Source organism: Impatiens glandulifera, chromosome 1 (genome assembly GCF_907164915.1).
Source record: "Impatiens glandulifera chromosome 1, dImpGla2.1, whole genome shotgun sequence".
NCBI lineage: Eukaryota > Viridiplantae > Streptophyta > Magnoliopsida > Ericales > Balsaminaceae > Impatiens > Impatiens glandulifera.
In genome coordinates, this window is record NC_061862.1 from 90,993,485 (window position 1) to 91,008,296 (window position 14,812).

General features: G+C 31.7%; 1 protein-coding gene across 1 annotated transcript; it reads right to left on the minus strand.

Annotated features, from left to right (window-relative positions):
• Positions 1–1,733: 1,733 nt before the first annotated feature.
• Positions 1,734–2,510, minus strand: LOC124935957 (secoisolariciresinol dehydrogenase-like; the record flags this gene model as incomplete). Its single annotated transcript, XM_047476404.1, has 1 exon — positions 1,734–2,510. A coding segment is annotated over one exon (777 nt), but the record flags the coding sequence as incomplete, so codon positions are not given.
• Between the last annotated feature and the right edge of the window lie 12,302 nt (positions 2,511–14,812).

Consider the following 14,812-nt stretch of genomic DNA (forward strand, 5'->3'; position numbering starts at 1 on the left):
TATTATAGTAATTAGGAAATATTATTCTAATATATATATATATATATATATATAAGAGTTGTAAAGAATGTTACCAATTAACATAGGTTGATAAATCAATCTTATAGGACAAATTTAAATTTTATTAAAAAGAAAATATATATTCAACTTCTCTTCTCTTAGGTCCTGAATTCGACCTGAATTCGAGCTGGTCAAATATTGCCTTAATTAAACTAGTAATTTTTTTTTAATGTGAATGGTAAAGTGTATAATCCCTCTTTTGTTATGATTTGAATATCAATCATATGGATGGTCAATAGGCTAATAATTGATTTGGTAGACCTAATTAATAATTGCCTCCTTAATTGGTCAACTCCATTTCAAATCTTAAACAAATATTTAGTACAAACACACCATCTCAATTTCAATACATGTTTTTTTACCAAATGAACTAAAATTTATTCTACTAGCATGTATTCCATTTGCACTAATAATATAAAAAACCGTGAAAAAAATATTATGGTAAAATTTTTATGGGCGGGTCAACCCTTAATCCGAATCAAGTATCCATTTACAATCACATATATCCAAATTAACCAAAGCTTTCGACCCGGCAATCCGAACACTTTAAAAATTAAGCATCATTATATATATATATTAGTTAGTTAAAAAGTTCAACTTATATTGTTAAAATGTCACGCGTTTATCAAATTTTTAAAAATTAAGCATCATTATATATATATATATAGATTAGTTAGTTAAAAAGTTTAAGTTGAATTTAAAATATAAAGTGTTATTAGCCTAGTTGGTTAAAAGGTTGTATTTGTTTTGTTATGTTACAAGTTTGAACCATACCTATAGCATTTTTAATTTTATTTTTAACCGTTTTAAGTTTATGGGCGGGTTAACCTACAATCCGACCCAAGTATCTATTTACTCTCACATATATCCAAATTAACTACAGTTCTCGAACCGGTAATCCGAAAACTTTAAAAATTAAGCATTATTATATATATATATAGTTAAATGTGTTTGCGGGCTAAATGTTAAACCCGCGGGGAATAGTCGTACTTTAAAGGAAAAATAAAAACTTAACATCCTTAAAAAATAATAATAATAAATTAAGTAACAATGGAGTAAATCACATTTAATATTTAATATTAAAATTTAATATAAAACATGAAATAAGAATAATTTAATATTATTTACTTAAAGAAATAGTTAAAAATTATTAATGACATTTAAACACAAAAACAAAAATATAACACTAAAATAAAATAATAATGCTGCAAAATATGAAAATTAAAAGAAAATAACATGTTAACTGTCAAATTATTGGAAAAAACATATATCTTGAGGGTAATAAGCTCCCACCGATTAAACCGACTTTTTACCATGAATATAAAAAATATATAATAATAATAATAATATATAAATGATATGATTGATAATTGAAATTAGGTTATTGGGCTTTAGAGGACAACATCTTCCTAACTATTACACACCTAGTTTTAAAAAATTAGAATAATTTTTGCTATTAGTTTGTGCATTTAAATAAATTATTAAGAAAGTTATATATTATTATCTTTGTTATCTTCAATAATTTCTTATTCTTCAAATCAAATATTTATGCTTTTATTTATTTTGTGTACATTTATTTGCTAGTGCAATACATTGAGTCTTGTTACACACCTTCTTATTACAAATCAGTGTCAAACTTGTAACTAAGAATTTAATCAGTAATAAAAAAAATTTTAATTTGCATTGTGTATGCTAAATCCCCCATCAACCACCAAATTGAGCCCACTCACATACTTAGCATCATCACTAGCCAAATAAAGGGCAGCCTTAGCAATATCATCTTCTTTCAATGTCACTCCTTTTAGATTAGCTTTGGCATTCGATATTAATTCAAGCCCTTCCCTATCCAATTCAAGGTAATCCCTAGCCAAGGGCGTTGCCGCAGTGTAGGGCGAAATGCAGTTGACCCTTATTCCAAACTGGCCTAACTCGACCGCCAAATTCCTAGTTAGCCCCAATACCGCATGTTTCGAACAACAATAGGCATGAGTACCTGTTCCACCTAATATCGAGGCTATACTTGCACTTGAAATGATGGAGCCTGACTTAGCCGGGACCATGACACGAGCTGCATGTTTCATGCCTAGGAAAACACCCGTCACGTTGACGGCTAGAACTTTCTCAAAATATGACTTCTCGTTTTCAATGATCCCTTGTTTGATTGGATCGATTATGCCAGCGTTGTTGAACATTATGTCGAGTTTTCCAAAGGTCTCAACTGTCTTATCCACTGCGGTTTTAATATGGTCCTCGTTCGTCACGTTGCAATGAACATAGGTGCAATCTTTTGCGCCTATTTTCTCACGCAATGATTGTCCCAAATCGTCTTGTATGTCTGCAATGACAATTTTCGCCCCGTGTTCGGCGAAGAGCTTTGCCGTGTATTCACCGATACCACTAGCTCCTCCAGTTATTAGAGCCACCTTTCCTTCAAGTCTGAAGAAAACATTTTTTATAGATAAAATTTGTATTAGTTAAGATGTTATTATTAGAATTTAAGAAAACATGATAATTATTACCTTCTCCCAAATCCAGAGAGTAATGATGTTGTCATTTGCGGTTTGTTTAGGATAGAGATATGAATATGAAAGTTGGGTGATCAAATATATAGATTCTTAAAGTTAAGGGCACCCTGTCCAAACCTGTTAGGCAAGTGCCTAATATTAGCCTGGATTGGGTTGGGTTGGGTTGGGTGATTATAATAAACAAACAAAATTAAATATTATTTTACTTATTTCTCATTAATTATCTTACTTAATTTATTAATCAAAATACTAAAATATTCTTTATTTTAAAATATTATTATTTATTATATATATTACGACTTTTATCAAAAATAATTATAACCTTCTCAAAATTATTAACCGTCATTATTTTTCCCTCTAAATTATTAAAATAACCTATTTCAATCCAAAACAATTTTAGTGAAGAAATTATCTTAAGTTATTAACAATATATATAAATATATTGTTAATAAATTAAATAATTATCTCGTCAAAAAGAAATGTAAACAATTGTGAAGATACAATAGTACTAAATGTGTGTTGCTATAACATTTCTGTTCAAATTTTACAATTTAATCGTTAATTTTAAAGGGTCGATTTCGGTTAATTTATTCTTTTCGGTTTAGCTGATGAAAATATTAGTTTAATCGAAAAAAATTTACTATTATAATAAACAAACAAAATTAAATATTATTTTACTTATTTCTCATTAATTATCTTACTTAATTTATTAATCAAAATACTAAAATATTCTTTATTTTAAAATATTATTATTTATTATATATATTACGTCTTTTACCAAAAATAATTATAACCTTCTCAAAATTATTAACCGTCATTATTTTTCATCCTCTAAATTATTAAAATAACCTATTTCAATCCAAAACAATTTTAGTGAAGAAATTATCTTAAGTTATTAACAATATATATAAATATATTGTTAATAAATTAAATAATTATCTCGTCAAAAAAAAATGTAAACAATTGTGAAGATACAATAGTACTAAATGTGTGTTGCTATAACATTTCTGCTCAAATTTTACAATTTAATCGTTAATTTTAAAAGGTCGATTTCAGTTAATTTATTCTTTTCGGTTTAGCTGATGAAAATATTAGTTTAATCGAAAAAAATTTACTATTATTTTTAAAAAAATATTAATTTATTAAGTATAACCATATGTTGTAACTAAATTATACATATTTTTTAATTTTTAATTATAATTGGAATATTGGTTAAGCATGATCTACTTCCAAATCCTAGGACTATTTTATGAACATTTAGGCATACAGGGTTAATTACTAATTAATTATTTTCATATAATCATGTTTAGTGTTGATTATTATAAATCAAATTATTTTGATAAAATTACGTCATATTATCAATATAGGAAAGTAAAAATAATAAGACGTCATAGATATAATAAATTAAAATATGAAATTAATTTTATTATCTTGGAGCGTGATCGCAATCTATTGTCTCTTATAGCTCATTTGAAGAAAATGTTATTTTGAATTTATCTTGGGTTTTCCAAAAATTCTTTGTTTGACATAATTTAAAAAAAAAAAAAACAGATTTTTTAATTTTTATTACTAGTATACCCTCTCTATATATATAATTAACAATATTTTTTAAAAAAAAATAATTTAATTTATACTAAAATAAATTTTAAAATACAATAAAATAAATATTCAAAAACTATACCTATACTATTATCAACTTTTATTAATAAAGAAATACAAATTAATTTGAATACGAGATAATATAATAAGTTATAGTTTTATTTATATTGAAATTTATTTTTATTTAATATAATTTTTTTAAATGGAATAATTTCTTATAAATTTAATTTATAATGTAATAAAATAAATATGTTTGGATCAGTGCTACCAACAGAGACTATGGTCGGATTATTATTAGCAACTAACGATAAATTCTTTAATAGTAATCCTGTGAGAGATTAGTATCTGTTTATATTTTTCAAAAATCCTCCAAACTCTTGAAACAGATTCAAGTGCAGAAATGTTCGTCGGATTTAAAGCTTTGAACTAACGAAGGTAATGGCAGAAAGTAAAAGAACACAGTGAGTTTTATTGATGTTCGGAGATAAAACTCCTACGTCACCCCTTCTTCTACAATCGGAAGGATATCCACTAAATATTTTGAATCGAGTACAACTTACTGAGCTAGTTAATTCTCTGTTGAACAGGACAGTCTCTGTTCAACTTACAATATTCTCACAGCTAGACAGTAATTGAATTTCTCTCTTGATCTTGAAGAATGTAAGAAGTCAGTAAGAGCAAGAGCAAGATTGTGAATTAGGTAACCAAGAAATTCGTCTGTTGTCCTTAAACATCTATTTGTAGTAGAAGAACACCAACGGTCGAAACTTCTTTGTGGACACGTGGCATGTGTCCGTTGGAGGGCCGTCCATAGTTCTAGATACAACAAACTCTAAGCAAATTGATCGTGGTCGTACCGAATTAGTAGTGCGCCGAATATCCTCTGATATTATCTTATACTGGACATGCAATTGGAAGGATATTTGTGTACGTGACGTTCGTTCATTTGATACAATTAGCTGGCTTGTCATACTGCACAGAAGTGAGTGAAGCAAAAGTAACAGACAACTAGTTGATCGTGGTTAGACGTATGCTTTCTTCAGACGGCTGCTAAAACAAGACATTAGACTTGCTCCTTTAGACCTCGTCTAAAAAAGTTAGACATCCTCGTCTAACTACGCTTCCCTATAGACCGCGTCTAAAGGAGTTAGACTACCTCGTCTAACTACGCATCCCTTTAGATAGCGTCTAAAGGAGTTATACTACCTCGTCTAACTAAGTTTCCCTACCTCGTCTAACTATGCATCCCTTTAGACAGAGTCTAAAAGAGTTAGACGACCTCGTCTAACTACGCATCCCTTTAGACAACGTCTAAAGGAGTTAGACGACCTCATTTAAAGGAGTTAGACGACCTCGTCTAACTATGCATCCCTCTAGACAACGTCTAAAGGAGTTAGACGACCTCGTCTAACTATGTTTCCCTTTAGACAACGTTTAAAGGTGTTAGACGACCTCGTCTAATTATGTTTCCCTTTAGACAGCGTCTAAAGGAGTTAGACGACCTCGTCTAACTACGTTTCCCTTTAGACATCGTCTAACTACGTTTTCTTTTAGACAGCATTTAAATGAGTTAGACTACCTCATCTAACTATGTTTCCTTTTAGATAGTGTGTAAAGGAGTTAGACTACCTCGTCTAACTACGTTTGACGTCCAAGATAGTCTGTTTTAGACCACGTCTAAAATAGCATAGTCTTATATATGCAATTGTACAAAACAAATAGACAACTTAGCTTTAAATAAAATCATCATAAAATAAGTTTATTCTGTAGTTTATTTTAATTAAAATAATTTGACCTAATAAATTATTATATATATTAATATTAATTTTTGTAAAAATAAAATATTTAAGTAAATAATAATTTTAATATTTTAATTAATAAAATGATCATTAGATTAGATTTGTGACATTGAGTTTTGAGATAAAAATCTATATATATATAATGATGCTTAATTTTTAAAGTGTCCGGATTGTCGGGTCGAGAGCTGTGGTTAATTTGGATACTTGGGTCGGATTGTGGGTTTACCCGCTTTTAAATTTAAAACGGTTAAAAATAAAATTAAAAATGCTAGAGGTATGTTTCGAACTTGCAACCTAACAAAACAAGTACAACTCTTTAACCAACTAGGCTACAAAGACTTTATATTTTAAATTCAACACCAAATTTGATAAACGCGGGATGTTTTAACATTAATATAAGTTCAACTTTTTAACTAACTAATCTCTATATATATAATGATGCTTAATTTTTAAAGTGTCCGGATTGCCGGGTCGAGAGCTGTGGTTAATTTGGATACTTGGGTCGGATTGTGGGTTGACCCGTTTTTAAATTTAAAACGGTTAAAAATAAAATTAAAAATGCTAGAGGTATGTTTCGAACTTGCAACCTAACAAAACAAGTACAACTCTTTAACCAACTAGGCTACAAAGACTTTATATTTTAAATTCAACACCAAATTTGATAAACGCGGGATGTTTTAACATTAATATAAGTTCAACTTTTTAACTAACTAATCTCTATATATATAATGATGCTTAATTTTTAAAGTGTCCGGATTGCCGGGTCGAGAGCTGTGGTTAATTTGGATACTTGGGTCGGATTGTGGGTTGACCCGTTTTTAAATTTAAAACGGTTAAAAATAAAATTAAAAATGCTAGAGGTATGTTTCGAACTTGCAACCTAACAAAACAAGTACAACTCTTTAACCAACTAGGCTACAAAGACTTTATATTTTAAATTCAACACCAAATTTGATAAACGCGGGATGTTTTAACATTAATATAAGTTCAACTTTTTAACTAATTAATATATATATATATATAATGATGCTTAATTTTTAAAATGTCCGGATTGCCGGGTCGAGAGCTGTGGTTAATTTGGATACTTGGGTCGGATTGTGGGTTTACCCGTTTTTAAATTTAAAACGGCTCTATATATATAATGATGCTTAATTTTTAAAGTGTCCGGATTGCCGGGTCGAGAGCTGTGGTTAATTTGGATACTTGGGTCGGATTGTGGGTTGACCCGTTTTTAAATTTAAAACGGTTAAAAATAAAATTAAAAATGCTAGAGGTATGTTTCGAACTTGCAACCTAACAAAACAAGTACAACTCTTTAACCAACTAGGCTACAAAGACTTTATATTTTAAATTCAACACCAAATTTGATAAACGCGGGATGTTTTAACATTAATATAAGTTCAACTTTTTAACTAATTAATCTATATATATATATATAATGATGCTTAATTTTTAAAATGTCCGGATTGCCGGGTCGAGAGCTGTGGTTAATTTGGATACTTGGGTCGGATTGTGGGTTTACCCGTTTTTAAATTTAAAACGGTTAAAAATAAAATAAAAAATGCTAGAGGTATGTTTTGACTTGCAACCTAACAAAACAAGTACAACTCTTTAACCAACTATGCTACAAAGACTTTATATTTTAAATTTAAAACCAAATTTGATAAACGCGAGACGTTTTAACATTAATATAAGTTCAACTTTTTAACTAACTAATATATAATGATGTTGAGTAAATGGATACTTGGGTCGGATTATGTGTTGACCCACCTATAAACTTAAAACGGTTAAAAATAAAATTAAAAATGTTATCCGTAATTTTTTTCACGGTTTACTCGTGCAAATGCAGGGAGTAAGTACTAGTTAAGTTAACAACAAAAAAATCAAATGAAGTCTAGTGAGTACATAGATTTGCTTCCTCCTACAGACATTGACTTGAAATCTCGCTATTCCATTATAGAGTGAATGGCATAGACAGTCAACTACTCCATATACCTTACTAGTAGATTCCTTCGATGCAACGAACTATCTACACTAGGGTTCTCCTAGCGACACAAGGCACCTCCCATCAGGTCAATAAAGCCCTCGGAATCTACACAAAAGAACTACTTAAAACCAAAAGCATGACTAGTTAGTAACCAATACCTAGTTAAATTCAAAACACACGTTACGGGGACCAGAATCGTATGATTAATTCAAGAACGTTGTGATCACAGACAACATCTAATCATACAACCGTCGAATCTCTACTTCCGAGATCGACCCTCCAAACGTCGGGATACACCCGCCTTCTTTTCATCCTCTACAGTCTTCTTCCATACGATGGTCCAGTTGGATGAGGTCAAGCGATTCTCCTTAGCAATATTTCTCAGACTCTGCGCTAGTCCTATACCATCAAAGCGATGGTACGCTTGTGCAAATCCATAAGTTGCTGGCGCCATCATAGTCACTATATGTTCAACCTCTACAGGTAGCTTCTTCTGCGTAGGCACACCATACTGCAGGTGTAGGGATGAATACTCTGGAGCTCGTGTCGTAACCTCCGCTATTGCAGCTTCTAGAGCTGGGTAGTGATGTCCAAAGAGCTTATTCACGTGCAGACCTGCAGATAAAGACGACCATTCAAGACGTGCAGCATTAACGATCATAAGCCTTTGTACTGGTGGTGGAGTGACTGTGAGCTTACATCTCAGCTCTTCTGGAACCCTCCAATGATATCCCATTGCACGAGCGAACCAATAAGTCTGACCTAAGCCAAAAGGATGCTGGGCAGTTCGCACATAAATCTCTAGATTATAAACCATACCATCAACAAGTTTATTCAGTACCCTGTTGGTACGTAGAGTCTTCAGATATGATTTTCCTATCCTGCTCATATTAGCGTCGTTCGTGCGGAAAGTATGATCCTTTGCAAGATTCATCAAGCCGAACATTGAGTTGTCAAAAAACTTTAACGATTCACAATTATGTCCTATTGAATTGTCAAGAGCTGGATCAATATTATAGGTAACAAGTTATTAAATTTAAATTAAAATTTTTAATTGCCTAAAATTTATATCATGATTGTAGGGCCTTTTATGATATGAATATCGGATTAAATCCGGATGAAATAGATTGTCAATTCTCGTCATGATTCAGATCAAAATTAATGACTTATGATTTAACTTTGATTCAAAATTGATATTTTTTGTTCAACACATGGTTAGTGATGTGTTCATTAAATTTGTTTTCCAGGTCGTACAAGATAATCGGTGGATTCCGAAAAATGATCTACCTTATTTCATCTCATTTGGTCCTAAAATGTCTGAACCACATATTCAACTTACTTCATCAACAGTTATGTCTGGAGGGCAGGTGATTACGGTTCTAATAGATCAATGATGAATAATGGTATTTGCGTTCATGTCAACAATGCAGATTACTATGGACTTTTGGAGGAGATTATTGATTTACAATACTCTAGTCCATGTTTACATGTTATTCTATTTCGATGCATATGATTTGATCCAACAAGAGGTACTAGAGTTAATCCAACCTATAAATTGATTGACATTAACATGAAACATAGATTGAAGAAATACGATCCATTTGTTCTTGCACAACAAGACATACAACTTTATTTTTCGTACTATTTAACCCCAATGAATGACCCTATTTTTGAATGATTGGTCGTTTGTAAAACAAAAGAAATAGGAAAGATTGAGAAAACATGGAAAATGAGATGGAGGTGAAGTATCAACAGGATTATCCAATCATTGAATTGTATATTCCCCTTGACATACTATTGTACAATGTCAATGATTTGAGTGATCCAAATATTTTGAATGTTGAGTTAGATGAATCGGATGCACTTGAATCGCATGAGAGTGGTTCGGGGAAAAACTACAGATGTATTAAGTGATTTAGATTAAAGTACAAATGGAGATGTTGAACCTATATTAGGGGAAGAACAATCCGGAGATGAAATGTTAGTAAAATGGTTTATATTATGGTTTATATGGTTTATTTAATAACATATTATGGTATATTTAATTAGATATTATGGTTTATATTATTGTTTATTTTTGTACATGTTATGGTATATTTTAGTGAATATTATGGTGAATTTGAGTGTAAATTATGGTTAATTTTAATGCAAAATAGATCTAGCACTACATTCGACACTGACATTGAAAAGCTAGTATTGCAAGACTTAATGAATATTGGAATTTCTTTTTTTAGAAAACTGTTAAAACTATTTCATTAAAATCCAAAAGTGGGAGGGTCGGAAATCAAAGCTAGACAAACCCTAGCTATGATTAAGGATGATAATCAAAAGACCATAAAAACTAATTAGTAACATTCATACATTCTAAAAAAATAGAGATTACAAACAGAAAAGACTACATTAAAACTTAACCATCCCAGCCTAGGATTTTTGCATGTCATCTATATTCATTGAGATGTCTTTTTCCTTTTCCTCTAACGATAAAATAATATTGTATTGAAGAGGATGATGAGTATTTTTGTTTCTCATTTTGAATTCTCTCTTTGTACGAGCTCATTCTGATTTGATAAAAAAATTGTTTCTGAGAATTTCAGGGCTTTTACATTTGTTATCTTTAACTTGAATTTTTTTATTCTTGTCTTCTTTATCTTCAACTTTAGCTTCAAAAACCACATCGATTTTGGAATCTTTTTTATCGGCTTATGGTTAAATGAGAGTATTGCAAGACTTAACGCAGATGTTTAAATGCCATTGGATTTGCATTAACATTTACACTGATGTTAAAATGTAAATATTGCAAGGAGTAGCGCAGATTGGCACTAAAGTCCGCTTACTCCTAAATTAGTTGCAATTCCAATTTACAAAAATCTAGCAAGATGGCACTGAAGTCATGTTACACCTAAATTTGTTGTAAGTCCCTTTACTCCAAATTTGTTAACCCGTAGTTTAATTTTTATTTTCTTCCTAAGTCGATACCTTTACCTCCTAAGTCCCCCAACCTAATGTCATTTCACAAAGCACATTCTCTACCACCTAAGTCTCCAGCCACTACCCTAATTCAATAATCCTCGATACGAACCCTCCTCCGATCGAATCCCTAATCCTCCATCTGAAACCCTCCTCTAATCGAATCCCTAATCCTTAAGCCGAAACCCTCCTCCAATCGAATCCCCAATCCTCCTTCTGAAACCCTCCTCCGATAGAAACCCTAATTCTCCAGCCGAAATCCTCCTCCAATCGAAACCCTAATCCTTCAGCCAAAACCCTTCTCTAGTCGAAGTGTAGATTTTGCTGAAGTGTAAATTACTTTATGCTAGGTCATTAATTCTGGTGCAATTTAAAACTCGTGTTAGGTTTGTAACGCTTCTTGCTCTCCAACATTGACCTTTATAGAAATGTCTTGTAACATTCTCAATGTTAATATAAAATGGATGTTGGGATCCCTTCCCTTGTCAAATTGCTAGAGTTTGTTGATTCAAAGGTTAAGAGAGTAGTTGCTAGGGCACTACACACTCTCGCCTTAAAAAATGATGAGAACAAAAATTAAGTTGATTGGTGTTATCTGAGACTATATCTATTTAGGGAATTATTTTCACCATGTTGATGACAATTTATTATTGGTACATTGCATATAGTGGAGTGTAATGCTCTGCCAACTCTTATTCTAATACTTTGAACCGAGGATCTTAGTGTACACTATGAAGCGATTATCCTGCCTTCTTACGTTTTGTTTTCTTGTTATGTTCCACACTGACATTTGACTATTTTCATTAGGTTGGTGTCATTGGAAATTTGGTGCATTCCATACCTACAATAAAGAAAAAAGTTCTACTTGCTAGAGCGTTACAACTAGTCAAAGAATTATTGAGGTTTTAGTCCATTGAGTTGATTTCAATGATCATTTTTTTAGCAAATCTATTTGAAGCATGAATACTGCAAAAAAAATTATGCTAATTTACTACCTATGATTTGCAGTTTTTGCTGCACAGAGAGCCAAAGGGAAGCAACTTTGTTACTTGGACAGTTTGCTACTACTAATTCTACTTGAAGTGATTCTTGTAAAAATATATATGCGAAGATATTTAAGTAATTATTGCAAAAATACTGGGACTTTTAATATAAGTTTTAACATAAATATATAAATATTATTGCAAAACATTTTTAACCATGGTTAGTTACAGTTTTACAGAATAATAGATTTTTTGCAGCATTTTGGGTTTTAGTGCAAAATTTATGGGAACTAGTATTGTACTCGATAATGCAAATTTACAATTAGTCGATTTGCAATATATTTGGCATAATTGTGGTTTTAGTTGAGAGCCTCCTAAATAATGCTAAGATAATGGCTAATGACCAGTTTTAAAGGAAATGTTATTGTAGACCGTCTGTTGCAAATCGGTAGATTTTTGTAGTGAATCAACAAATTTTAATAGTGGCATGAGCAAGAACACGGTATTTAGACTTATTGCTTCACCAGACAACAACTTGGTGATATTTGGAATTCCATGATATGAGGTTATCTCCGAGAAAGATACAATAGTAAATGATTGACTGATGATCATCCACACATCCCACCCATTTAGTATCTGAAGAGAGTGACGAGGAGGGTCGAATGAGAAGTCCTTGGTATGGGCCATGTCGAAGGTACTAGAGAATACGTTTAATAATTGACCAGTGGGTGGTAGTAGGGGAGTGCATGAACTGGTATGTCCGATTAACATCAAATGTAAGTTTAGGACGAGTGAGAGTAAGGTATTGTAAAGCTCTAACAATGTTGCAATAATATAATGGATCACTAAGAGGTTCACCATCATTTTTAGAAAGAGAACTAGAGACTACTGGAGATTGAAGAGGTTTGATATCAAGAATATTAGCCCTCTCCAAATTTGTGAAAATATAGTTAGCTTGAATAAGAAATAGCCATTTAGTTGTTCGAGTAGATTCCACCCGAGAAAGTAGTGAATATCTCATATGTCTTTGAGAGGAAACGTGTCACATACTTAAGAATTAGTGGAGCTAATATTAGTCAAAGAGCTAGCTGTAAATATGATATCGTCAACATAGACTAATAAGTACGTCGAGACATCTCTCTTAAAAAAGACATATTAGACTTGGACTCAACAAAGCCAAACGATAATAAGGTAGTGCACAATGTGAAGTGATAGGTCGTAGGGACTTGTTTCAGGCCATATATGATTTTTTTTTTGTAAAAAAAGAAGTTAGGATACATAAATCCTAGTGATTGAGTCATATAAACCTCCTCAAGTAATGTTCCATGAAAGAAGGTGTTGTTGACATCAAGTTGATGGATGAGCCATTGACGTGTAACTAAAAGGGAGATAATTATTCGTATAGTAGTGGGTTTGGCTACCAGGCTAAAGATTTCTTCATAATCAATGCCAGATTGTTGATGAAACCATTTCGCATTAAGTCGGGCCTTATGACGTTTAGTCGTACTAGTAGCCTCATGTTTAAGCTTATATACATATTTGCATCCAATCACATTTTGAGCATAGGTTAGTGGGTGTATGGAACATGTTGGAGTAAGACATTAAACTAAAAAGTCATAGCTACCCACCAATATTAATTTTTATTGACCGATGAGACACAAGTAAGTTGAGTAGTAGTATTAGAAGTAAGATTGATGGTAGGTTGTTGCGAACAAATTTGACTCGAGTGTTCATAAGGTGTATGAAACATGTTGAAGCTCGGATAGGAGAAGTACAAGTGTGTGGATGAGGATAAATAAGTGTAGGTTTAGTTGATGGAGGGGGGGTTGATGTTGACGCTGATACTGGGATGTATGATAAACTAAGAGGTAATGTGAATGAGTTGAGTGTAGAAATATATGGTTGTATAGTCGAGAAAATAAAGGCGTATACATACACATGTGTATATATATACACGATAAATTAGAATATGGAGGCACTTGTATCCTTTATGACGCAAATTGAAGTCGAGGAAGGCGTACTAAACGGATCGAATGTCCATTTTGTGTTGGTTGTATAGTCGGGTTAAAGGATAACAGGTGCATCCAAAAGTATTCATAATAGTACGATAAACATTGTAACAAAACTTCATACAAAGAACGTTGATCAATGGTTGGTGTAGGATGTCGATCAATAAGATACGTCACAATGAGAAAAGAATCATCCTAGTATAGAGTAGGTACTGAGGAATGTTCCCTTAAAGTAAGACTAATTTCAGTGAGGTGACCGGAGTGTTTTGTTTATCAACGCCATTTTGTTCATTTATATAAGGGCATGATAAATGATTTTGAATGCCGTGAAATTTGGAAAATGATGCAAGACTTCGGATCTCTCCACCCCAATTAGTTTCAAGCATCTGTATTTCTCGATTAAATTGTTTTTCAACAAGTGTTTTGAACATGGTGAATGTTGGCAGTACATCAAATTTCTTAGAATGTTGGTATAACTGCGTATATCGACTAAAATCATCAACAAAGATAACCATGTATCAAAATCCATAAGTTAGACATATAAGAGTTGGTCCCCACACATTATAGTGAATTAAATAAAGCGGAGCAAGAGTTTTTAACATAGATACAAGTAATGGAAACTTATGGTATTTTCCAATTTGTCAGGCTTCACAAAAACTAAAATTTGTGTTCACCAACATAGGTAATTGAAAATGAGAGATAACATACGATGTGTAGGCATCATATGGGTGACCAATACGATTATACCACGTAGATGTCGAAACTCATGAAGTAGTAAGAGCTTGTTTAAGAAATACATTACAATACATTCTTTAAGTTTGTCTCGAAGAATTTCTATATTTATAGTTTGATCTTATATCAAACAATAGAAAAGATGAAATTC